At 38.2% G+C, this 24,993-nt stretch overlaps 2 protein-coding genes across 9 annotated transcripts in view; both read right to left on the bottom strand.

Moving 5' to 3' along the window:
- The window catches only part of fhod1 (formin homology 2 domain containing 1), a 59,959-nt gene extending 55,881 nt beyond the window's left edge, over positions 1-4,078 (bottom strand). For 3 of the 7 annotated variants that reach the window (XM_048184579.1, XM_048184580.1, XM_048184581.1), the window contains exons 1-2: positions 3,736-4,078; positions 663-769 (exon numbers count right to left, since the gene is read on the bottom strand). In XM_048184579.1, the coding sequence (XP_048040536.1) occupies positions 663-769; positions 3,736-3,900 (272 nt within the window). In that variant the 5' untranslated portion in view covers positions 3,901-4,078. The remainder of the gene's footprint in view (positions 1-662; positions 770-3,735) is intronic. The other 4 variants (XM_048184583.1, XM_048184585.1, XM_048184582.1 and 1 more) reach the window with 3 other exon arrangements.
- A 951-nt stretch (positions 4,079-5,029) lies between these two features.
- Positions 5,030-24,993, bottom strand: part of rfx7a (regulatory factor X7a) — a 32,158-nt gene continuing 12,194 nt past the window's right edge. Inside the window, exons 2-10 of one of the 2 annotated variants that reach the window (XM_048184578.1) lie at positions 22,642-22,675; positions 17,547-17,580; positions 14,619-14,704; positions 14,310-14,432; positions 14,000-14,116; positions 12,654-12,738; positions 12,257-12,464; positions 11,780-12,081; positions 5,030-11,634 (exon numbers count right to left, since the gene is read on the bottom strand). In XM_048184578.1, coding sequence (XP_048040535.1) covers positions 8,203-11,634; positions 11,780-12,081; positions 12,257-12,464; positions 12,654-12,738; positions 14,000-14,116; positions 14,310-14,419 — 4,254 coding nt within the window. In that variant the 5' untranslated portion in view covers positions 14,420-14,432; positions 14,619-14,704; positions 17,547-17,580; positions 22,642-22,675 and the 3' untranslated portion in view covers positions 5,030-8,202. The remainder of the gene's footprint in view (positions 11,635-11,779; positions 12,082-12,256; positions 12,465-12,653; positions 12,739-13,999; positions 14,117-14,309; positions 14,433-14,618; positions 14,705-17,546; positions 17,581-22,641; positions 22,676-24,993) is intronic. The other variant, XM_048184577.1, reaches the window with a different exon arrangement.

Below are 24,993 nucleotides of genomic sequence, written 5' to 3'. Positions count from 1 at the left end.
TGTGTGTGAGTAAGTAGCACTCACCTTATGAACGATTCTCCCAAATTTGGTTCTTGAATGTGACCAAGAACTCTGACCCAAGAATGGAAATATTCATTCACCTTTATGGAATTTTATATAGTTTTTTTCCCTATTCATTAAAAGTATAAGAAGGGTGAAAAGGAGACAGACATGCTTAAGTCTCTGACATGGAGTCTAAGCCATGTCTAAAGTCTTTCAAGGCCAAGACTTGACTTAGATTTGTGACAAAAGACACAGTCAAGACTCATAACCTTTTCATTATATTTCATAGGTGGCTACTTGTTAGTTTTATAAACTCTGCTGATAAAAAAAAAAAAAAAATTACATTTTTTTTTTTATTATTTTGAAGGATTAACTCTTCCCTGAAACAAAGTATATGAGGTTTTTCATGTTCATAAAAAAAAAAAAAAAAAAAAAAAAACATTTATAAATCAGCAAGGGAGGGACTTCATTGTCAATTTTCTCTTCTTTCTGTAAATGGCACTATTGAGAAATGATTTTTGTTTTCATGACCAAGAGTACATGACAGGCTTTTTATTTTTTTGTCCAAGATGCAAGTTTCCGACTTTGGGAAAAGTGAAAAAGTAAGAGAGAAAGAGAGAGAGAGAAAACTGGATGGCAAAATGTAAAGTCATTCTTACTCCACATCTTCATAGAGCTGCTCCAGATCATCTCTCTGTTCAGCAAGTGATGAATCCAAATCCAGATAGTTGCCATTAGAAGCCAGTTGCAGTGCACACTCTTCTAACTGAGAGAGAGACAGAGGAACATCACTGCCTAACATTGCTTCATGACACACCACACAAAGACAGACGACCACTTCATATTAGACCATGCTTTTTGAATGTGCAACTGGAAGATGATGACACTTTTTTCCCCCACATATTTTGATCTGACAAGAAACAAACTACAAAATTAAAAACAAACTACAAAAAAAAAGTGAAAATTCAATCTCAAATGTGTAACCCTTGAGACACAGCTCATGAAAATGCACTCATTCACAACAATAAGCCATCATTATCAGTCAGCTACTGCAAAAGAAAGAGAGGTTATTGTTCTTAAATGGCAGTGTTTGATGCAGAGTCACATCTGAAGCTGTGCTGTAATAATGGTTTGATTGAGGAGCTGAGCTTATCTTCTGTTTACAGATCCCACCCTTTCCGCAAGCATCAACTCACTTTCCAGCTGCAGGCATTCCTGAAGCTCAAGCATTGGCGTCTTTCTCAAAGAGTTACTTACATTCACTATTGTACTATGCTCAAACACTCAAACCCGTGTACAATTATGTACAGTAAATGCTGATACAGCCATGCAGAATTACATATAAACACTCGGAAACATATCTCTGTGAAGCGTTTTAACGTAGCATATGGATGTACTGTATTTTACACATTGTTACTGATCTACTTTCCTAGCAATGGTTAAAAAGTTGAAGCTCCAGCATCTTGAATAAGGCAGGTGAATGAACGTAGAGATGTCCTTCAGTGGGGACATGTGGTCTTGACCATTTACCTTCTTGAAACATTGTACTAGTCATAGACATAGTCAATGAATACAGAACACTTCAGGGCTTTTCACACTTGAAATAGTTAACCCTGGGTCATTCTAAACCCCTGGTAAATGGAATCCTGGGTTACCTTTATTCACGTTTCACACTGCTCATACTATACCCGGGGTTGACAGTTAACCCTGGGTAGCCTATTCATAAACTTCCGTTTCACACTGCACATTCCTAAACCCAGGGTTAAAGTCCTTATCTGCATATTTGCGGTGTCAGTGTCACTGACTGGACAAACGCAGCACATGACCTGTTTAAAGGCTCTAGCATTGCACGTCCTCATATTACACATTGCTGACAGTAATATCAAGGGTTTTGTTTCCTGAGTGAACTTTACGAACTATAAAAGTTAAGAATAACGGTCTCATCTTCACTCCAATTGTGGCGTTTTCCATCACCGTTTGACATTTTGTCCTATCTTACACAGAAACAACCGTTTAATCATCGCGTGGCGTTTCCGTGACTGCCCAAAGCGCGTAAACATAAGGCATGTGATTGGTTGTCTGTTGCTAAGCATCTACACTGTGTGCAGAATTATTAGGCAAGTTGATTTTCTGATCATATTTTTTCCAAGCACATTTTACCAATTCCAATCCACATCAATCTTAATAATTACTATTAATATTGTTCACTTTTAGTCCATCTCTTATCCTGAAATGTCCGTCTTGCAGAGATGGACTAAAAATGATCTTCCAAAACTTACTGCCAGATTTTGGAAGATAAATTCTTCAAACAGTGGTACAAGAGGATGTGGTGCTAGTCCTTCAAGAGTCACTCTCAAGCTGTCTGTCTATAAGGCCTATAAAAACCCAGTCTTCATGTATTTTATTTTATAACACTTCAGCTTGTGATTCTTATTAAGAGCGGGTCATTTTTTTAGGATTCTTTAGCTAACCCAAGTCTCTGAGATCCTGACACCTTGCACTTCTGGAGACTCCAGGTAGGTTGCAGTTCTGGAAAATTGTGGCGCTGGAGACTAAAGGGTTCCTGATGGTTTCACACTTAATTCTTCACCTTAATTCTTAATTATTTTGCAGTTAACATGTGTCTTTTCTTTTCCAGCTGTTTTTGTATGACCCCGCTGACCCAATGAGCATTTTGCTGTCCCTTGGTCATGCTTTAACTTTGCAATTTCTAGTATTGCATTAGTATTGCGTCCTTCTCATGAGTATTTAATAATTTTGGACTTTTCAGTCTGAGTTAAATCTCTTTTTTGGCTCATTTTGCCTGTAAAAGAAAACCTGCCTAATAATTCTGCACACCTGAATATAAGGCATTTTTTCATTTCCAGCCTTCATGAACAATTATATATATCACTTATAAATGATTAAAAACAATATTAATAGGAGTTATTAGGATTGATGTGGATTGGAATTGGTAAAATGTGCTTGGAAAAAAAAAAATATTATCAGAAAATCAACTTGCCTAATAATTCTGCACACAGTGTAGTTGTAACATTCTAACACCGCATTGTTTCACAGTTCACACTGTACAAGTGGTGCTTACCCTGGTCCAGAGCAGGGTTTCATAACCCCGGGTTAAAAGTGGTGTTTAGAACGACGATAACCAGGGGTTAAGCACAGTGTGAAAAGCCCTTTTGTTGTTCCACTAACGTTACTCCCTCCCCATTTATAAGTAGGCACAAATACCATGTTTTTTATTGTGCTTATCATAACTGTTATAACTATTATCTGTTTAATAAACTAATGTAACTAAATTAACTAAATTCAATGAGCAAAAACCTAGTATTTAGCGGTCACATTTTGCACGCAACCCTGATAACGTTACCACAACATTTCTCAAATTATGGTAACGTTAATAGAAAACGCAGGACATCTCCATGTAAATGAATATAAAAATCAATTAGTTTGACCTTCTAGTGTTGACGAATAGCATTTTTGCTCAAAAGCAATTCAGAAATGTGCACTCCGACCCTCCCACCATTACACCATAAACTCTGACTCAGTACCAGGACTATTCATTCACATAATGAACCAAGCCCTAATGAATACAAACATTAGCCACATTACATTAGTTTGGCGCGTTACACACAGCTTTAATGCCTGAAATTAAAACAGTCAACTTTACACGCTGAAACTTAGCAGGCATTCGGCGCAGGTAAGCGCCCCTTTCAGAGGCAAATGAGGTTCACTGACCTTCAAAGGCGCTTCGAGCAGTTTGTGAACGCCGGCGATCTGTTCGCTCAACGGCAAATGCTCGTTCAAGTCATACGGCGGAGGTCTGCGGGGCTCGGGGAAATTTGAGCACACGAATGGGTCTGAATCCTCCAGAAATTGCACTCGACACGTTATTGTAGCCATGGTTCATCCGTGGACACAAAGTCTAAAAGTTAAACTAGCTTTACACCGCAGTTTTATGTTTGTTATAACAAGTCATCTAAAAGAGAAACGCGACTGACCCGCCACGAGCCACTGTCAACACTGAAATGAAACTCGGGCTGTAGTCAAATTAAAGAGCAAGGCAGTGACGTCATCAGGAAACAGACCGAATTTGATGCTCAATTCGGAATCACAAACTAGCATAGGCTACTACTCTACTTAAAAGATATGCTAAAAGTAGTACGGGTAGTATACTGGTGGTATGCAGTTAATAATTCAGCACGAGTCAAAAAAAGGACTGATATGAGCTCAGCAGCTCACATTTATGATGTCATTCCACACAATTATATAAGCAACAATAAAACATTTTAAAATGAGACTCAATAGCACGTTATATAGGTTATGTTTCTTGACAGTCTCACATGTTAGTTTATGGCAAACGTGTTCATTATGAGCAGGTATAAAGTGTACTGTTGAGTAAAATAGTGTTATGGCTCCATCTGCTGGTCAGATGAAGTTTTTATTGTGATGAGTCTGTTTGTATGCTGAGTTCAAATTTCATGCAAGCAAATGACTCATCATCAGCCAAAGGGGAATCACTCTCTTCCTTCCCTTGATATCCCCATATATTTAATAGGTATGTATATGTTAAATAATTCTCATAAATTTCAATGGGTTGGTTTTACATGGTTCAACCTGGGGTGTGTTTCTCAAAGCCAACTATGGCCTGTTCTGTTGTTACCAACACAATTCAGCAGAACTTGCAACCTAGTTGGCTAACGATTGCTAAACACACCCCTGGTTAGGGCTGAAAGACCACCTTGGTTAAGCTGGTGAAGACCTAGCTGATCTGATTCACCGTGCTCAAAATACAGCTTGATCTGATTGGCTGTGTTAGTTTACAAATAAGGCTTTCAGGACATACATGTCTGTTTATTTGTTTGTTTGGACCCATAAACCGGCTTACTTTTGGCATTCTTTACACAGAATCATTTTGACGAATCTTTAAAAAGAGATTTTGTGAAACTCTTTGTTCACAAGCCAACCAGGCCTGTCAGACTACCTGAAACAATGTTAGATCCAAGAAATTTCATCTACATACAGAACAAAATATTTGCAATACTTTACAAAATGTTTATTGGTTTTTAAAACCATTTTTAAAAAATCTCAACATCAGTAAGCAATTTAATACAAAAAGAATGAAGAAAATCTTGCAGAAATGTCATAAATTTATCAAACTACCATACAGAGTCTGTACATAAACAATAAAAACATGAGGGAATAGCAAAGTTAGGAAAGAAAGACATGGGGAAGGGTAAATTTTACCAGGTCAGTGAATAATACAGTCACAATTCTGGCCTGCCTCTTCATTAAAATAGAAATAGTAGTGCTTGTTCAAAACACAAATGTTCACATAGAAAACAAATCGTACATGAAGACATTTTAAAATAAATAAATAAAAAAAATAAAATAAAAAAAACGAGCACCGTTCATTGTCTGAGTTATTTCAAAACAATGAAACGGATGAATTTCCTTCTGTTGAACAGAAATACCATAAGAGCCATGACATTTATGTACAGTGATTCTGAACAAATGCATATTTATGATTTTGATAATGTATTGAAAGTTCGATTATTAAAATGTTCAATTTAATTAAACATTTTAATCGCTTTTACTCATTTACATGTAAGTACTTCGCACCAAGATCCTCAAAGGGCTCCTGAACATAAGAACACAAACTGACTCTTTTTTTACTTGAATTTTTTTTTCTCAAACAGTAGTTCTTCAAAACAGTATACTGAGGCATTATGTATTGCACTGAAATTCTCAAAGTCAAAGTTCATTGAAGAAATTAGTGCAATAAAAGGAACCACTAGAACTTTGTGAATTTTCAGTAGTTACATTTCCAGTGATAACTGCTAGATCCCTGTTTATATATAAAAAAAGAAAAAAAGATATGCAATCTTGTAATATAAAACCACAATACATATTTTAAAATCCATGCTATATTCCCACACGAAAGCACACTCTTCTGCAAAAAAAAAAAATCGAAATGCTATTAAAAAAAAAAAAACTGGAAGCCAATTAATAATAAAGAGAAAACAATGCTTGAAAATGAAAACTCACACAAGCTATAACTATACAAGAGATGTCTAGTTGTGTAAACTATTAATTGTAACAATTAAAAAAAAAAAAAAACTGTCAAGGACCACTGATCACTATTATCATGGTCATATTGTCAATATGAATGTTAGTCGAACTGGTAATACAGTGTCATTTTTTTCCTTTTATAAATGGAGCTTATTTACAAAGCGTGACAAACAGAAGTTGACTAGTCCACTTTCTTCATCCCATAAGAATCATCCTGCTACAAATACCAAAAGTATGAAGTATGACATGTTCTGTAAATAAAATTCAAGTGCTACAGTGGTCTTATGCAAATTACACTATGTATTCACAAAACAAATTCCCTTTTCAACCCCACAATATTGGCCCCATTTCAACCTGGGTGACATTTCCACAAATTCATTTTAAAACATGCACCTTAAAAGCTTGGGTTAGAATTAAATTTGAAAGTGGAGATACTAAAAAGGTAGAATTCCTTCAACATTTCTCAGTAACTCATCTTTGGTATGGAAGTAAGGCTAAGATGGACTTCAATAACTACCACACTCAGCAACAAAGTGTATGCTCTGATATTCTGAAAGCAGTCTACTAATCAAGTACAGCATGGTTCAGTAATGGCCATTTGAATTAAATGTCTTCATTCCAGCTTTGAAATTAGCACAGAGTTCATTTATTAGTAATGTGATCTGGGTAATTTCAGTTTCCTGATGTTTTTACAGCTGGTACAAAATTTTGATTAAGGGGTACAGGCTCTTTAATAGTGCATGTTATAAAGAAGTTCCTGAATGAAGTGCTCAAGTAGAAAACAGTCATTGAAAATGCCAAAAGGAGGCATGTGCATGAGAGCACACATATACGTCAATGAATATCATTTATGCAAACTGCTAAATGACAAGCATCAATTGGGGGAAAATTCATATAAAGTCAAAATGTGGCTTATCATCTCTTTCTTGGCCTCATAAATGCATAGTTGACACTAAAACAAACATCTGGAATAGTTTTGACAACTTTCCCCCCCCCACAACTATAATCCATTTTGGCATTTTGGTATCACCAGTAACTAAGCTACCCCCCTTCCATTTAAAATGAGGCCTTTTCTCAGCCATGTTCATATTGCAAATGCAATTTAAAGGTGCCAGCTAGTACAATAACCAGTGCCATTATTATTCAATGATTGTGCATAAAAAAATCCCAGCCTGTTCTGTGGGATAAAATCTGAATGATCTCTAGAGACTGGGGGAACCTATATTAGCATATATAACTTTAAATAGCAAAAGTGCACTCATTTTTTCACTTTGAACATTATTCATCAGCCATCTAACGTAACAAAACATTTTTTTGCAAGTAGCTGCATACATCCCAATTGACAGTGGCAATAAGAAAGAAGCTGAAAATATAACTTACCAGTATCTTACTTATTGCACACAAATAGAATTTGTAATGTGAGCCAATAAATGACTTTCTGAAAAGCTGCTGCAGGTGCAAATCGCTGTATTTCAATATTAAGCGTCAGCTGATGTGATTTCCCCTTATTCTTTGTTTACTGAAGGACAATATAGATGTTACAGTAATATGTTCAAAGTTGTCACTTATTATGGTTTACTGTACATGTAAGCACCGATTTTCTTTACAGAGTGGAAAAAAGCTAATTAAATGGGTATAGTTTGCCATACAGCTGGTGTAACCTCAAAATACAAAATATCTTTCTTTAAGATAAAGGGTTTAAAAAGAAATTCTTAATTTCCAATTTTCCATTCAATGCCCTTTGACTGCAAAAACGTTCAAAGGATTATATAAAAGTTGCGTAAATTAATGCATGAAACAGTGGAGGCATAAAAAAAGCTCTCTGATGCTCTCTTATGTAAAGCTCTGATGTGGGTTTTCTTTACAAAACTGGTGGTAAGAGGCGGCAAAATGTGACAGCTCTCCGTGGTTTTGCACTGTGTTGCACTAACCATCGAGACAAAAACCCAGCAATTTTGAAAATGCAATAATTTCTGTTCAGCCTGGCACTTCAATATGGACCTGTGTCGTGACGTCCAGGGGCTTACTGTAGTAGGTGGTGCACAACAATGAGGTGAATACGTACATTGATGAGATTTCAAAAATACATACATAGAAACCTATACAAATATAAAAACAACACAAAAGCACAAATTAACCCAACATTTCCACTGTTGCCTGGTCTTTGCTCTCCAACCAGTCAAAGCCAGCAGAATTCACAGTCTCGCTGCAAATCTGTTGAAAAAGTGGGTCATTCTTCAGTTCTTCCAGTGTTGAATCTTCATATTGTCCTTGCTGTTGACTAGGGTCAAAAAGAAGGTTGGTGTCCAATGTATTTAAGTCATTTATGCCACCAGTGAGCTCAGAGGTTAGTCGCATATCGCTGGTAAACTCTGAACCCCCAGCACTAAGCTCTGATCCTTGACCCACAAGCTGTGAGCCAGCATTCAAGCTTTCCTCATTTAAAAGATCTTTAACAGTTCTGTCTAAATCCAATGGTTGCTGGTGCTGATGTTGTTGGAGGTTTTGCTGTAGAGGTAACAGCATGGCCTGACTCTGCTGTTCCTGCCCAAGGAGCTGCCGTCTGCCTAAGCACTGTTGCTGTTGTAGCGGCTGGTGCTCCCCTGAGGCTGATTGTGCTTGGCTTTCGTCTACAGAGAAACTCATCGGCTCCTCCCTGGCATTTTTCATGAGGTAACCAGGCTTCTGGGACTCAAAGGCTGATGAACAAGGTGAGATCAGAGCTTGGTGGCTGGCACTACCAGGGAAGCTGGGCACTGTGGTGGTCTCCAGAATCTGGGTGAGATTCATGCGGGCAGTGTAGTTGGACGGCATGTTATTGATTCCGAGGCCACGTACCGAGTCATCTCCATCGCCATCCATTTTGCTGATGAGGACATTGGTGATGTTTTTGGTATTAATCTGCTGGCCTGACTGCATGGGTTGAACTTCAGATTGCATCATCACGGTGACTGGAACAGACTGACTCCTCTGTGCCATGCTGCTGACACTTGCATCAGGGTCACTGTTAGAAAAGATGTTTAGCACTTCAGGTGTTACAGGTGAGTTGAAAGGAGAGACCACAGAGTGAGGAACATTGGGAGCTTGAGTCCCACTCAAGTTGCGCTGCCTGACTGCCGGGCTAACGCTGCGGCAACGAAATGTTCCAGACCCTGAGGAGGAGGTGCTTGCTTTGTTGTCAAGGGGTGCTGGGACAGCAAAACCCTCTGTCTTGTTGAGGCTAGCCATGCTTGCCACTTGCTGCTGGACAGGTGAAATGGGTGTCAAGCGGCTGATATGCATGTCATGATGTCTGCTTTGCAACTGACAGGTCTGGCCTGGGATGGCAAAGGCGTGAGGCTTTCGAAAGTGGTCATCTACCAGGTCTTGGTAGTTGGGCAGAATGCTAATGCCATTGTTAGAGTTCCCACCACTGTTACTGTACCCACTGTTCATCCACTCCAGTTTAGTTTTATCTGGATGTGTTGCCATTGGTCTTTGCATGGGCTTGACAGGGCTCGAGGAGACAGTACTTCCGTCATGGTATCCAGTGATGCTGGAGTTAATCGGAGTAAATGCAAAAGGGTTCCTGCATTCCACTGGGCTGGGTGGGACACTACTGCTGCAGTTGGAGTGTGGTGTGCCAATAGGAGTTTGTCGACTACTTCCAAGAGCACTGTCGACCGGAGTGGTGGGGACTAGGCGCAAACAGGGGCTTTCGTGCATCAATCCCTGGCCGTTTCCCATCATCTCGGAAGTGGGAGTAGGTGTAAGAGTGGGTGTTTGGATTGGGGTGCTGCTGCTATGAGCAGAGCAGTAGTACAGGGTGTTAGTCTGAAGGGTAGACATTATGGTAGTCTGCATGGTTTGATGCTGGCCTTGCATGGAAATATCCACACAGTTGCTAAAATTTTGTATGCTATTGTTAATTTTCATCTGCTCTTCCATTTGAACAAGTTCCTCAACAATGCTATCCTGGGTCATTTCGTCATCATTAAAGGGGTAGTAGCCAACGTTGGCCTGGGTTCCATAGTCACTCATCTGCGCCTGTTGGTTGGCAGGAGAGGGTTGAGCAATTGCTGGAAGATGCTCCATCACTGGGGTGGACATTTGCTTTGGCTCAGACATCATTTGTGGACCATAAACATCTTGATGTTGTTGAGTGCCATCTTGTGGCTCACTATCCCAAAACACACTCTTCAGTTCACATACTGCAGAGTCGTCAGATTGCTCTATAAGCAAATCCTGTGAGTTTTTTGTTACTTGTTGTAGCAAAGCTTGACCTGGAGCACTGACAGTACGGGTGACCTCAGTTCTACCTTCAATTCCTGTTGAAGATCCTTCCCATCTCCCTTGGGAGATGCTTCGAGGCCTGCTAACAGTCTGAAACATGGTATTCCCTACTGACATATCCTGACTTGATATAGAGGTGATGGGAACTCTATAATCCCTTACTGATGAAGCACCTTCCCATCTTCCCTGGGAGACGCATTGTGGCCTGCGAATTGTCTGGAAGCCAGTATTCCTGACAGAAGCTGCAGTAGCTTTGCCTATGGCTGTAAGAGGTGCACTTTCTGGCCTGATTGGAGTACATGATCTTGGAAATTGCTTGATCATTATTTCGGACTTCTGTCCATCGGATCCACCAGCTGGTTGCACAGAGATGTGGGCTTTTTTAACAGGTGTTGGGCTCAAATCAGTGCATAAGCCAGGTCTCTTGTGAGGGCTCTTGGATGCCAACACTACATCTTTGGATGACGTCACAACCGCATTACTGCTGACTGACTGAGTGCTGCTTGTGTTCTGGTACAAAGTGCTTTCATTAGTGTTTGACATATTATTGCTGCCAGCAGCCAGAGTATTGGCACTAAGGAGTGTCCTCCCATTGCATTTGGTCCCTATGTCCAATCCCAGAGAGCCCTTGTCAAGAGTGGGTACGCTAGCCGCTCTGGGTTTGAGAATTCCTGACCGCTGTACACCACCAACGGCATCTGGAGTGTTTGCCAGCCTACTAGTACCACCCTGCTCTTGACCACTTCCAATTATGGCTTCGATATTTGTTTTAGTGTCGATGACAGGCGTTGTGGTTGAGCGTCCTGATCTTGCCAAAACAGATGGCATTGCAGCTATAGATCCACTGCGAACACGCGTAACTGGCTGTAGATCATCACTGAGGCTGGCAACTCCAGCAGATGCAGGTCTGACTTTATTGCTGGTAGAGGTATCTGCTGGTGTGCTGGTACCACTGCCATTAGAGCCCAGAGATATTGTTGTCATCTTGACAACATTGACCGAACCAACATGTGGAGTAGACATTACCGTCTTTATGGGGCTGTTGGTGATAAGCAGGGTTGGCGAGCGCAAGGTTATGCCACTTGAGGCAGATGGTTTAGGCAGGATTTGGGCATACCGGTGCCGGGCTGATCGATCGCTTACCGGACTAGCTGGGATGTTTGGTGTCTTTGGGCACTGCTTAACTGGCTGTACTGACTGGGTAACCACTTGAAAGTTTACAGGAAGAACTTTGCTGTCTGCAGCTGCCATGGGAAGAGGGCTAGGAGACATCAACTGCTTACTCCTCTGAACCTGCAGGAAATACAAAAAGGAAAAAAAAGAAATATTAGTTAAAAACAGGTGTTAATATAAAACAATTTATAAAACTACTATAAAATGAATTAAAATGTGACCATTTGTGGTATTTTTGTAATTTTGTGTAATAATCCTAGTTTACCGTGATGGGGCTGGAAACAGCTGCAACCACAATCCCAATAGGTTGTGGTGAAAGAAGAGCAGGACTTCCACAAGGTATGCCTGTCCCTGCCCCGGGAGTTATGCCCCCATCTGCCCTCCTGGCCTGAGCTTCACCAGGAAGTGGAGAATGCAGTTTCTGTTCCTGCTGCTTCTTCTGTATCTTCCTTTGTAGCTGCTGTTTGGCATCTATGGAGGATGAGACCAGGGTTTTAACCTGAGGCTGGAATGAGTGTTCATCGGCTGTGGGAGCAAATGCAGATGACTGAATGGACATCTTTGCTCCTGTGCGAAAAAAGAGAATCAGTTGTAGAATTATGATGACATCAAAAAATAAATTAAATGTATTTTTAGGAAACATATGCACTTATTTTTAGGTTTGTATTGTGTTTGTTAGCCACAAGGTGGAGACATTTCCAAGTGTAGGTACATGGAGTGAAGTCCTGGGCTGTTACCGTACCTGAGGGGGAACCGGTCATCACAGTAAGAGCAGCCACAGACTTAGTTCCAATGTAGTGGCTATTCAAAAGAAACCGAGCCAGGTCTTCAACACTGTCAAACTGCCGACTCAGCACTTTCTGTGCCCACTCACACACCAACCCACAAGCGGCAATGCGCACCTCATCTTCTGCACTGGACAGTTGACCAGTAGGCTCAAACACTTCACACTGACAACGAAAAAACAGCACATATTTTATAGGCTGACGCATGCAATTTTTAGGTATTTGAGAGATGTCTAATATTATCATATCAGTAATTGCAGAGAAACAAGAGGTAAGACAAGAAGATAAATAAGAAAAGATAAGTAAAGAAATAAATAAATGAGGGGAAAAAAAAAAAAAAGAGTAGTAACTCACCCCATCACCTGATTTGTGAAGATCTAGGTTGGGAAGAGATGGCATGTGTACAAAAGCCTTCTTCCTAAGTCCACTATAGCAATATGTTCTCATAAGTCAAGGAAATACATCTGTCCATCATACCAAGAAAAGGTACGTGGAAGTCCACATACAGTATATAAAAAAAGGTATTATATCACTTGTGACATAAATAACATACTGAAGATAAATTATTTGTTAATTGATAAATGTTAACAATGGAATTAAAACATTAATTTTGTTTATTCTGTCATATATATATATATATGGTGTTGGCAGGGGTGTTGGTCACAAGTAAAGACAATTGCAGACTATGTACCTTTAAAGAACCTTTAAAGAACATGTCACAGCTTAAAATAAAAGCTGATATATTTGCCAGTTTTTGTTCCTAGATGTACACTGTGTATGTTATTACATCAAACATGACCTTCACAAACCTTAAAGGTATGGCAACTACATTATTGTTTAGAAAAATCAATCACCAAAAAGCTTAGATTATATTTTCATGCATAAGAAAATTACAAGAGGTCCTTTGCTAGAATGAAAGCGTTGCTTTCTTGGGCATTAGAGTTGGTGAGGATTGGATTTCCGTTGCAGTAGCAACCGTCAACAACAAGCATGGTTTATTTTCAGTGGCGCACCACTCTGAAATTAAAAATAATATTCATGGTCACAAATGCACTTTCAACCCTGCCTTACCTAACACCAAAATAACAATGACCACAGTTACACAACATTCTAATTTCTAAGATTTGACATAACAGCTAAAGATATGTTGTTGTTGGTGGTGTTATGTCGCTTACTATTATGGTATTTTTAACAAAACAATAAAACAAGATTAATTTATATCCATATCACCCATCAAAAACCTCAAGGTAAAATCAAGAACAAAGTACTTTTCCTATGAATTGGATTTTTTTCTTTTTCATTTCAAAATTAAGTTATACTTAGGTAAAAAGTTAGGCTTTAAGATAGTAATACTATAGCATATACTTCCTAACAGAGCACAAAAGAGAAATGATCTCTACTGTAAGACAAGGCTGTAACAGAAATGAATGGCCACTTTGCTGAATGTCTTTGGAAGATCAGCATTTGGCAGCCAATAGTAAACAGGTTTTCTATAGAGCAAAACGCTGTTCAAGGACTCAAAGAAGTTTATTTTGATTCGATTTCTGATCTATATTTAGTGGCTACATGAATTACAGCAACAGATGTTTTAGTACACAGAGTTCAGGGACAGGAGCGTGTATATATGTGTCTGCTTTGGGGGACTGGGAAAAGGGAGGATGGGATTGTTACAAAAAAATTGAATGGAAAATGAAGGATATTTGGATTTGCCTCGCATGCCAAGTCGACGTGCTTTCATGTTAGGAAAGACGTTCTTCATGATCTTTCCAAAGTCTGCAGCACTGAGAGCGTGATACCCCAGGCTATCACAGTAACTCCTGAGAAGCACACGCATTTAAAAGAAATCAATTACAATTTGCACAGAGACCACTCACAGAAAATAAAACAAAAGCATCTCAAGCTCTGTGCCAAATGACTTGCTGAAGTGCATTATACATATATAAACATTTAAATCTCTCCAAGTTGGTTGAGTTTTTAGTATATGAAGAAAGAAAGATGGCACAGGCTTACTTGTACTCATCGTAGACTTCTTGTTTAGGCAGTGATGTTTCAGGATGCTCCTCAAGATGGTTCCGAATCCAGCTAAATGCGTGCATCTGCTGGGTACGACTTGATGACATGGAGCTTTGCTCACTGAGAGAAAAGAATTAAACAATACAATCTGAATTACAGAATAGCTGCTAGCCACCGATACTATTGTGCAGATGTTTTTCTCCTACCATTAGCAAAATATAATATGGAAAAAGATGATAAAAGCATTAGTGAAGAGTTTGATTTTGTCTAGATGTAGTTTAGTAGAACACAGTAAAGATCACTCACTTTTTCTCAATGCCACTGCTGGGTCCAGAAGGCAACTTGAGATAGAGGTAGAGTTTTTCAATGTCTGTAAGCTTCTCCACATCTTGCTGCAAAGCAACAGAAACACAGAAGATGTGTGCTCAATATTAAGCCGTTATAATGCCATATTTCAAGAATGTGAAATGTCAAGCACCTCTTGCAATTAATTTCAAGTACAGAAGCCTAAGAAAATTAGATAATCGTAAAATAAAAGTATAGTGACATGACAGCATTTTACTTCCCGGTCACAATGAAAACAAGCTTTTGACTATAGGGAAAAAGTATATTTAGAACCACACAGAAAGTTTGATACAAAAAATAAAGCAAAATCAAATTAAACAAAATTTATGGGAAAAAAAAAAAAAAGTAAAAAGGTTAACAGGATAACAAGTTTGATAAATTTGACAAAAAAAAAAGAATATACACTTCTCAAAACTACTCAAAAGTTTGGGGTTGGTACAATATTTGAATGTTTTTGAAAGAAGTCTCATCACCAAGGCTGCATTTATTTAATCAAGAATGAAGTAAAAACAGTAATATTGTAAAATATTATTACAAACTTACTGACAAAACTTTTGAACAGTAGTGTATAAAGGGGGTCAATGTGTGAACATGGTCATAATAACTGGACAGCATGGGATCATGTAATTATTTACCGTCTAACACAGAGTAGCAGTGCTGAACGAAAGGGGAACCACAGATGTTTGAAAGGCATTAGGGATGGTGTCGCATCCATTCAAAATGATCCACTGACTACCCAACAATAAAGTAGTAAATAAATGCAAATTTACTCCATTTCTACAAGACAATCATACAGACAGACGTGTGCATTAAATAAAGATCTTATTTAGATCTTCAGGTCTCTTTATCTCTCTTACAGCTGTTGTTAAGTGTTAGTGTAGCACATGAGCACTGAACATCTCTTCAAAGAGAATGTGTAAGATGTTAGGGTGGGGCAGAGCTGATTTAAATTCTGGCCGAGTAGAGAGCAGCAGACACGAGTCTCTCCCTAGGCGCTACTCCACATCTTCACTTACGGGCTTTTTCTCACTCGCAAACATACGCTTGAACCCACAAACATTCCCCTTTTCTAAAGCACTAGATTAGATAGAGATTTTATAGTGATTTTTGAATTGTTTTCTGCACCTTGCAGCCGTTGTGAGCTACATGCAAGATTAAAATTCGGAGGCCTCTAACTCAGCAAGCTGGGCCGAGACCTGCAGAGCTGTGAGCAGCGAATTAAAATAAACAGACTTCAATAGGATTGTACGGCATAACCCCAAACAGGAAGCCATCCAAGGTAAAAATAATCCCGAAGAATACCTAATCCCTCAGTGATCAGAGCAGTCGTTTAAGCCAGCATAAACAAGCCTTTGTTTTCATGGTGTCTGCCTGTGGGAGTCATGGAAATGGGGATCTTCAAAAGTTCCACAACACCACACCACTATATCAATTATGTGTCCAAATTACCTCCTCGGAGTAAAGGCCATGTGAAAATAAACAATACTAACAACACACAGCTTATGAAACTTGGGGAAAGAGTGTCAGGAAATGCACCTGTCACCTAAACATCTCTTCATCAGTGATGGCATCATCTCACTCTGCTGATTCTCTCGCCCTCCCCTTTCCGTCGAATTCTAAGAATAGTTGTCTCTCTCTGTCTTTTCTATTCGTCTCTTCGTTGCTAAGGGTTGATGGCTAGCAAATAGCTAAAGTTATCAACCACTGAGCGCCGTTAGTGTTAACATTGGAGAGGGGTAAGAAAAGTAAGTAAAAATGGCACGAGAATGCAGACGTCTCGGAGCCAAGTGGACAACCCTATTTAAGAGAGGACTTGGCATGACTTTTAAGGGTGGACAAACATAATCACGTGGAAAACAAAAACACACACATACACTACCGTTCAAAGGTTTGGGGTCTGTAAGATTGTTTTGATGTTTTTGAAAGTCTCATGTTCAACAAAGCTGGATTTATTTGATCAAAAATACAAAAAAAAACCAACACTAATACTGTGAAATTACTATTTTTTAAAATAACGTAACTTTTTAAATACATTTTCAAATGTAATTTATTTTGTGTGACCGAAAAGCTGATTTTCAGCATCATTACTCCAGTCTTCAGTGTCACATGATCCTTCAGAAATCATTCTAATATGCTGATTTGCTGCTCAAGATACATGAGGAAACCATGATACATTTTTTTAAAGATTTTTTTTGATGGATAGAAAGTTCAAAAGAACAGCAAATATTTGAAATAGAAATATTTACTGTCACTTAATAAATTTAGTGCATCCTTGCTTAATAAAAGTATTAATTTCTTTAAAAAAAAAAACTTAATGAAACTTTTGATCTGTAGTTTCCACAAACATTTTTAAATAAGCCAGACTGAAAGACACTTGGACTATGGACAATGTACTTATGCTGATTTTACAATAGCTTTGTCCAAAGTGTTTTCAACCCAGCATTCATTCATCAGTCTCTCAACACCGAGATGGAGAAGACATTGGCAAACAGGTCATGACAATGTTAGGGAGAACCTGTAACTCATCATCACTCAGCTCATTCATGCAGGTGTAATGTCCCCTGGGTAGTGTGCAGGCCCCTTACTCAGCACTACTGAGCCTACTAGACATGCTTGAATAACTCATGCATTATTCAGAGGGACTGAACCCACGTCGCCCAGTTCTTACTGACAAGCCTACAGAAGCTTATCACAAGCAAATTCTTCCAGGCCGGATACTGGAACAATTCAATGCTGGGACAAAGTGATGATTCAGTAAGAGTCAAGCACTTACACCCTGAACAGTGAGTGAACATAATGAATTGAATTATTGTATAATATCCAGCATGTTTTACATTAACCTCTTGCAGGGATAGTTCACCCAAAAATTATTCAGCATCATTTACTCACCCTTATGCCATTCCAAACATGTATGACTTTGCATCTAATGTGGAATACAAAAGAAGATCTTTTGAAGAACATCTCAGTTTTTTTGGTCAGTAATATTAAAGAACAATGTTGTTTTGGACCCCACTGGCTTTCATTGTAAGAACAAAAGTGATTCCAAATATCTTCCTCTATGTTTACAGTTTTTAAACAAATCAAACCTGCAAAGCTGTTTGTTATAATGAAACCTTAAACACAAATATTCATTGAATTACAGAGTTGACATTGTTTGCTCTGAATTTCTAATTTACAGTGTTGTATAATATTACCAGAAAAATGGAAATATTAGGACAGAATGTTGAACATTTTTAGGTATTATTATTATTTTTGTTTTATCGACACGGTTAGTAACATAGGAGATAAGTGTTAAACAGCAGAGCTTTGTGGGATACTACTATAGACTGAAAGTTTCAAGAGAGGAGGCTGATGCAAGGCTCAGCAAGAGCTGGCAACATCCTGCAGAGGTCAACAGACACAGACTAGAGGAGGAGGGGGCGGATAAGGACAGAGGAGGTGAGCAGCAAACACAGGAAACAATGACTAATACCTGGAGACTTTTTCACGTTACTTTTACCTTGAGGGGCCACACAGACTGCTGTCACTTTGCTTCCCCTCATGCGTCACCACACATAACTCAAAACATTTAATGGTTGCAGCCCTACTTCACCTGATGTGAACTTTCGATTTCTCAGCCATGCAGAAACTCCCCCCAGATTACAAACATTAGCACCTAAGTTAAATCACACTGACATGCACACATTCCCAAAACTGTGAGCTTTGTCTCACGTCCTGCACGGGGCATCAATTGGATATGGCAGCTGCCATACCATGGCTGCCTGGTTAGGTCAATGCTAAGTAATATATTTTTATTGTAGGAATAAACAGAGTTATATTACTATGTGTAATGCGTAATCTGTTATTGCTAATAAAAGAGAAAAGCAAGTAAATTAAAGTGATCTTGTTGTTATATTTGTGTCACGTGAGTTCAACGGCACTGCAAATGTGTGTTTACAATTGGATTTTGCAGTGTTGAGTATTGTTGCCAATCACAGGCATTTCTAAATATCAATCAGGCTAATCAGAGGTGTTTAAGGTACCGTTCAGTATCTCTTAAAAAGCTGAATGAGTTTATTTAGCGCAAGTTTACGAAGTTCTACATGTGCACAAATCCTCTCATTATAACAAAAAGCGGAGACATGATATAAATAAAAGATAGTCCAGTTTCATTTGCAATTTGAATAAAAGTTTTTGTTTTTCATGAGGCTTTGTGGCTTTTCCTACAATTATACACTTCAGAACAAAAAAAGTTACAAAAATATAGACAAATATGTCATGGGCAGCGCGCCGACATGTAGCACCAATGCGCTACCGAGTTCGAGTCCCGGCTCGTGGTCCTTTCCCGATCCCGTCCCCCTCTCTCTCTCTCCCACTTCACTTCCTGTCTAATCACTGTCTTATCATAATAAAGGCAAAAACACCAAAAATAAATCTTTAGAAAAAAAAAAAAATAGACAAATATGACCAAAATAGATTAATTAAGGTTTTGACAATGTATAAAAAATAAATTAAAAACTAACACGTATAAAAAAAACTATAATAGGGAGTGGAAATGGCTGAGTCAATAAGTGCTCCTCTGTATATAGTGGTTTTAGTGGTCATTTAAAGGTGCCCTAGATTCAAAAATTGAATTTACCTCGGAGTCGGCATAGTTGAATAACAAGAGTTCAGTACATGGAAATGACATACAGTGAGTCTCAAACTCCATTGTTTCCTCCTTCTTATATAAATCTCATTTGTTTAAAAGACCTCCGAAGAACAGGCGAATCTCAACATAACACCGACTGTTACATAACAGTTGGGGTGTACGCCCCCAATATTTGCATATGCCAGCCCATGTTCCCAACATTATGAAAGGCATTAGACAAGGGCAGAACGTCTGGATCTGTGCACAGCTGAATAGACTAGGTAAGACTAGGTAAGCAAGCAAGAGCAATAGCGAAAAATGGCAGATGGAGCAATAATAACTGACATGATTCATGATAACTTGATATTTTTAGTGATATTTGTAAATTGTCTTTCTAAATGTTTCATTAGCATGTTGCTAATGTACTGTTAAATGTGGTTAAAGTTACCATTGTTTATGACTGTATTCACGGAGACAAGAGCCGTCGCTATTTTCATTTTTAAACACTTGCAGTCTGTATAATGCATAAACACAACTTCATTCTTTATAAATCTCTCCAACAGTGTAGCATTAGCCGTTAGCCACGGAGCATAGCCTCAAACTCATTCAGAATCAAATGTAAACATTAAAATAAACACTGTACTTACGCGATTAGACATGCTGCATGACAAACACTTTGTAAAGATCCATTTTGAGGGTTATATTAGCTGTTTTTTTATGTTGTTTAAGGCAAGCGCGAGCTCTTGGGGCGTGGAGCACGAGATTTAAAGGGCCACACACCCTGAATCGGCTCATTTCAAATTATGCCCCAAAATAGGCAGTTAAAAAAATGAATTAAAAAAAATATGTGGGGTATTTTGAGCTGAAACTTCACAGACACATTCAGGGGACACTTTAGACTTATATTACATATTTTAAAAAAAGATTCTAGGGCACCTTTAATGTCTTTTTTTAATTTGAAAAAATACAAGTTCTCAAAACTATATATGATTCATATCAGCATTGACCCACATTTCAATTTTGTGTGTATTATTTTTTCCTGTGGGGTAAATTACAGTGCATCACTCAAACCTAGAGCTGTGAGATTCTGGATAAATTGAGAATCATAATTTTTGTTGGTTTCAAACAGAGATCATGATTCTCCAAAGATTCTGAAGACAACTAAACAAAATAACATTTAATTCACTAGAGGTTCTAACAAAATTTTAAGTGCTCCAGTTGGTTTCTAATGTTTATTTAATCTGAATGATTAATTTAAAAAAAAAACATTCTGTTTGAATGAATGATTCAATGACTTAGTCATAAATACGAATCACTTGTTTCATTACTGGACCAATCAGCGTTTTTTTAAACAAATCTTGAATGAATGATTCAATGACAAATACATTTTTAACATACATTTGTTGCCACCTGGCGGCGTAACGATGTGATCAACAATCGTTATTTACTATAACGATTACGTTACGAACTATAAACTTATAATATTTGTAACAGAAATAACATAGCTGTTTCATACCTATACATGACAACTGTTCTCTGACTCAGCGGCAGCGCCAACACAGATTTGAATGTTCCAGTGTGACTTTGACACAGATGAATCATTGTCATTTAGGAATAAGATTGCATGGGTGTTTGAATCGAGAGATTAATCGTACTGCTTGTCATGGAAATTAAAATCTAATTTCCACGATATCAATATCTAATCAGACTTCACCACTGACAATTTGAACAACATCCAGTTGTCAATATAATATAATACAATACTACAGTACAGTACTACAGTACCTTTGGGGTAATTCCCGTTCTGATTATAATACAATACAATATTACAATACAATTAAGTTACTACAGTACCGCCAGGGTTATTCCCGTCCCGAATATAATACAATATAATACTACAGTGTCTCAATGTTATTCCCTTCTTGAATACTTATAATACATTTCCTGTACTTCAAGCTAATTCTCCTCCAGAAGTAAGGTGACGGCGTCCCGTCAAGAAGCTACTATCATTATCTCAATCACACATGAGCCCACAGGTCTTTAGCATCTATACACTCTCACCGTCCTTCTCAGGTGTACGCTGGTCCGACACAGGATCTTTAGTACTATCACAGCGTGTTTTCACACCTGTAGATCGATTGCATTGTTCCGAAACAGGGACTAAATTTGTTACAATGTTGCATTTTCTTCTTGGATCGGTTTGCTTTCACAAGGCAATATTTCAAAGTGCACTAAAATGTGTTTATGCAAGTCGCATGCGTGTACAACTGTCCTATTGGTCAGAGTTTTCTCAGCGTCATCCATTAAAATGATTGACAAGTTCACTCCATGAGCATATTGTGGGGTTTTTTTTGTACTGTCTAGACACACACAAACACTATACGAATGTAGCCGTCATTATCACTGTTAAATTATATTCATATTAATTCAAGCGCGCTCTCTCTCTATCTCTCAGCGCTGTCTAGTAGGCTAACAGTGTCAAGATGCATTGAAACACTATATGAATGTTATAATGCAGCAAAAGGCTTTCTAACTAATGTAAATCAATACAGTCTAATAGTATTAGATTTATTAATATCCAATGTGTCTCACATTGTGTTTCTACTTTGGATAAGCTTCTCCCTAATAGACGGTGTTAATATCATCATATTTGTCATTGATTTCACCACAACAGAAAAAGTGCACTAAAAGAGTAAACTGAACTCTACCGATGTCAGGTGCTGGACCGGCCAAACCCTTCCTGAATAGTAAACACCACCATAAGTAAGTCAATATTAATGACCTCTCTCTGAGCATTCCTCAAGATGGCACACACATATAACCACACACCTCGTTAGGATCGTCTCTCATGTCATTTCAATGATACCACAAGTAATTTGAGTAAATAAAATAAATATTTAAACACTTCTCTGTCTATCACTCAATGTTGTTACTTACAAAAATACCAGTACCATAACAAATCCAAGTCCCAAAGAGAACCCAACATTATTTTCCCCCCAGAAGAAGGGACTGCCTTAACTTTGAGTTGGTGTTTATCACACCTTATGTAATATATGCAGCAGTCTACTTTATTGACAAAAAAAAATTAAAAAATCTTATTTGTAGTTGTCCAACCTTATTATTCGATGCACCATGTCAATATCTTAAAATTAACCAATACAATTTGTCATGTTTATAGAACATTTTTGCAAGCTTTATATTATTTTTAACCATAATGTTAGATAAAGCTCAGTTTTTTGTTTTGTTTTGTTTTTTTGTATTAATTAATTATGTTTAGGTTAAAATGTCAAGTACTCCAGTATTTTTTTAACGTTTATTTGTTAACTTGAAAATTCAACTTTGTGAATAAATTTTTCATTGATATCAAATACTCACCAGAATGCAATCCACCTTTGATTGTACAGTTTTGCTGCAAAAAAAAAGAGAAGAGAAATAATCAGCATGACACAAGGGTAACTTGAGAAACATTCATAAAGCTGGCTTTATTAATAAATCAGTGGCATTCAAAACATCTTTCCATCCTCTAACCCATCGGCCCTGTCCGGCTCAGACCAATATATCCTCAGGAACACATGTGCTCGTGCACACACACACACACACACACAAAAAAAAACTATCTTGCTTTAATGTTCCATCACACTGGAGGTCTATAAATACTCCTGCCAATCAGAATGTTTTGACCATCAGGATGTTTGAGGAACCGGAATGAACCAGTATGGAATCTATATACAGGTATGAAACAGTTGAGAGAATCAAATCTGCATGCATACTGTAAAGATACTTTTCTTATGATGGCTGTAAAATAATTTGAACATTCAAAGGACACTAGGTACATTCTGGGTATAGTCACAGTTCAATCTGCATTAAAGGTGAGGATTTTAAAAAAAATGGCTCTTTGCAAAATGCACACGCACATTAACATGCTCAACTAACCAAAAACTTTTTCTCTCCCATTTCCTTCAACATCACAGGAAATGTCACGTCAGGCCACACAGTGGCTGTACAACAAGACTGAGATCCAAAACCAAAGGTTAATTGGCGCAAGGACAATAGAGAAAAGGGCACTTTGAATGACAAATCAGAGTAATGACCTGCAGTTATATATAAAATATACACAAACAGTGAAAAGCAATAAATGGTACTTCAATATAAAAAACTGTATAGGCTGTATGTACTTATAATGTTACAAAAACTAGTTTTTAAATGTTTTTATAATAATTTACAACATTAAAATGTTAATAAAAGTCATAGTAAAAATATATAAATAAAAATCCTTGATTTGGTATTAATTACCTGCTGAAACACATAAGCTGTGTCTGATTTCGAAGGCTGCATCCTCTGGAGGTTGCATCAGTCGGCCGCATACATCATAAAGGAAGTCTTATTACAGAACAGTAACCATTATAAAATTGACCGTTATTCCTAGTGAAATGACGCAGCCTCAACGACATAACAAATGCAACCTTCGCAGGACTCAGCCCTCGAAATGAGAGACAGCTGTCACGAAACCAGCCTTGCTGCAGAACTGGTAATACCAAGATCCGGGTCAATCCGGTACCCGCTAATAAGCTGCTGATTTCAAATGGTGGGACCTGATGCAGAATTCAGCACAGGACAAGTTTCGAATTGCTAAGAACCTAACTTGACCAGGACTGACCAGGAAATTCACAATTGCAAACTAGATGCACACAAGATAAAAAGTGAAAGTTTCGGGTGGGAGCGGGATAAAATCTAACATATTTTTTCTGGTCGACTAGTCGTTGTTAATTTTAAGCATTAGTCAACTAATTGCGGTGGTATATAAATCATAATAAAGAGCCTTTAAAGGTCCCGTTCTTCGTGATTCCATGTTTCAAACTTTAGTTAGTGTGTAATGTTGTTGTTAGAGTATAAATAAAATCTGTAAAATTTTAAAGCTCAAAGTTCAATGCCAAGCGAGATATTTTATTTAACAGAAGTCGCCTACATCGAACGGCCAGTTTGGACTACATCCCTCTACTTCCTTCTTTAATGACGTCACTAAAACAGTTTTTTGACTAACCTCCACCCACAGGAATACACAAAAAAGGGGGTGTGGTCTTGTTGCGCTCCCACGGAGAAGAGCAAGAGTTGCGTTTGTAGAGTGTGTTTGTCGCCATGTCGTCAAAACGCTGTTATTTTCATCCCGCAGTCCAATCACCTTTGTTTGGCCTTCCCAGGGACGCTGTACTTAGAGATCAATGGTTACAATTTATGTTTAACTCGGTTCCCGAAAATTATAATCCACATGTAAAACTAGGTTTACAATAACACTGAGCGCATGCATCTCCACGTTATGGTAAGAGGTGTGACCTTTCCGGGCAAGGTGCGCTAAGCTGCTGTCGAATCACAACACAGGAACCGCTGGCACAATCAGAACTCGTTACATATTTCTGAAGGAGGGACTTCATAGAACAAGGAAGTCATCAGCCCGTTTTTATGACAGTGGAAACAGTGGTATACAGATAAGTAAATTATGTGAAAAATACTGTGTTTTTTTACACGCGAAACATGAACACATGTTATATTGCACACTATAAACACAATCAAAGCTTCAAAAAACACGAAAAACGGGACCTTTAATGCCTACATAGCCTAATCAGAACTCAAGCGCACATATAAAGCTTACCACAGCGCATCAGCAGAAGTAATGATTACGAATGCGTCAGGGAAAAACAGCAAGGAGATTGCTTTAACATTTTAATAATT

Source organism: Megalobrama amblycephala, linkage group LG3 (genome assembly GCF_018812025.1).
Source record: "Megalobrama amblycephala isolate DHTTF-2021 linkage group LG3, ASM1881202v1, whole genome shotgun sequence".
Taxonomy (NCBI): Eukaryota; Metazoa; Chordata; class Actinopteri; order Cypriniformes; family Xenocyprididae; genus Megalobrama; species Megalobrama amblycephala.
This window is presented reverse-complemented; position numbering and strand designations above follow the sequence as displayed.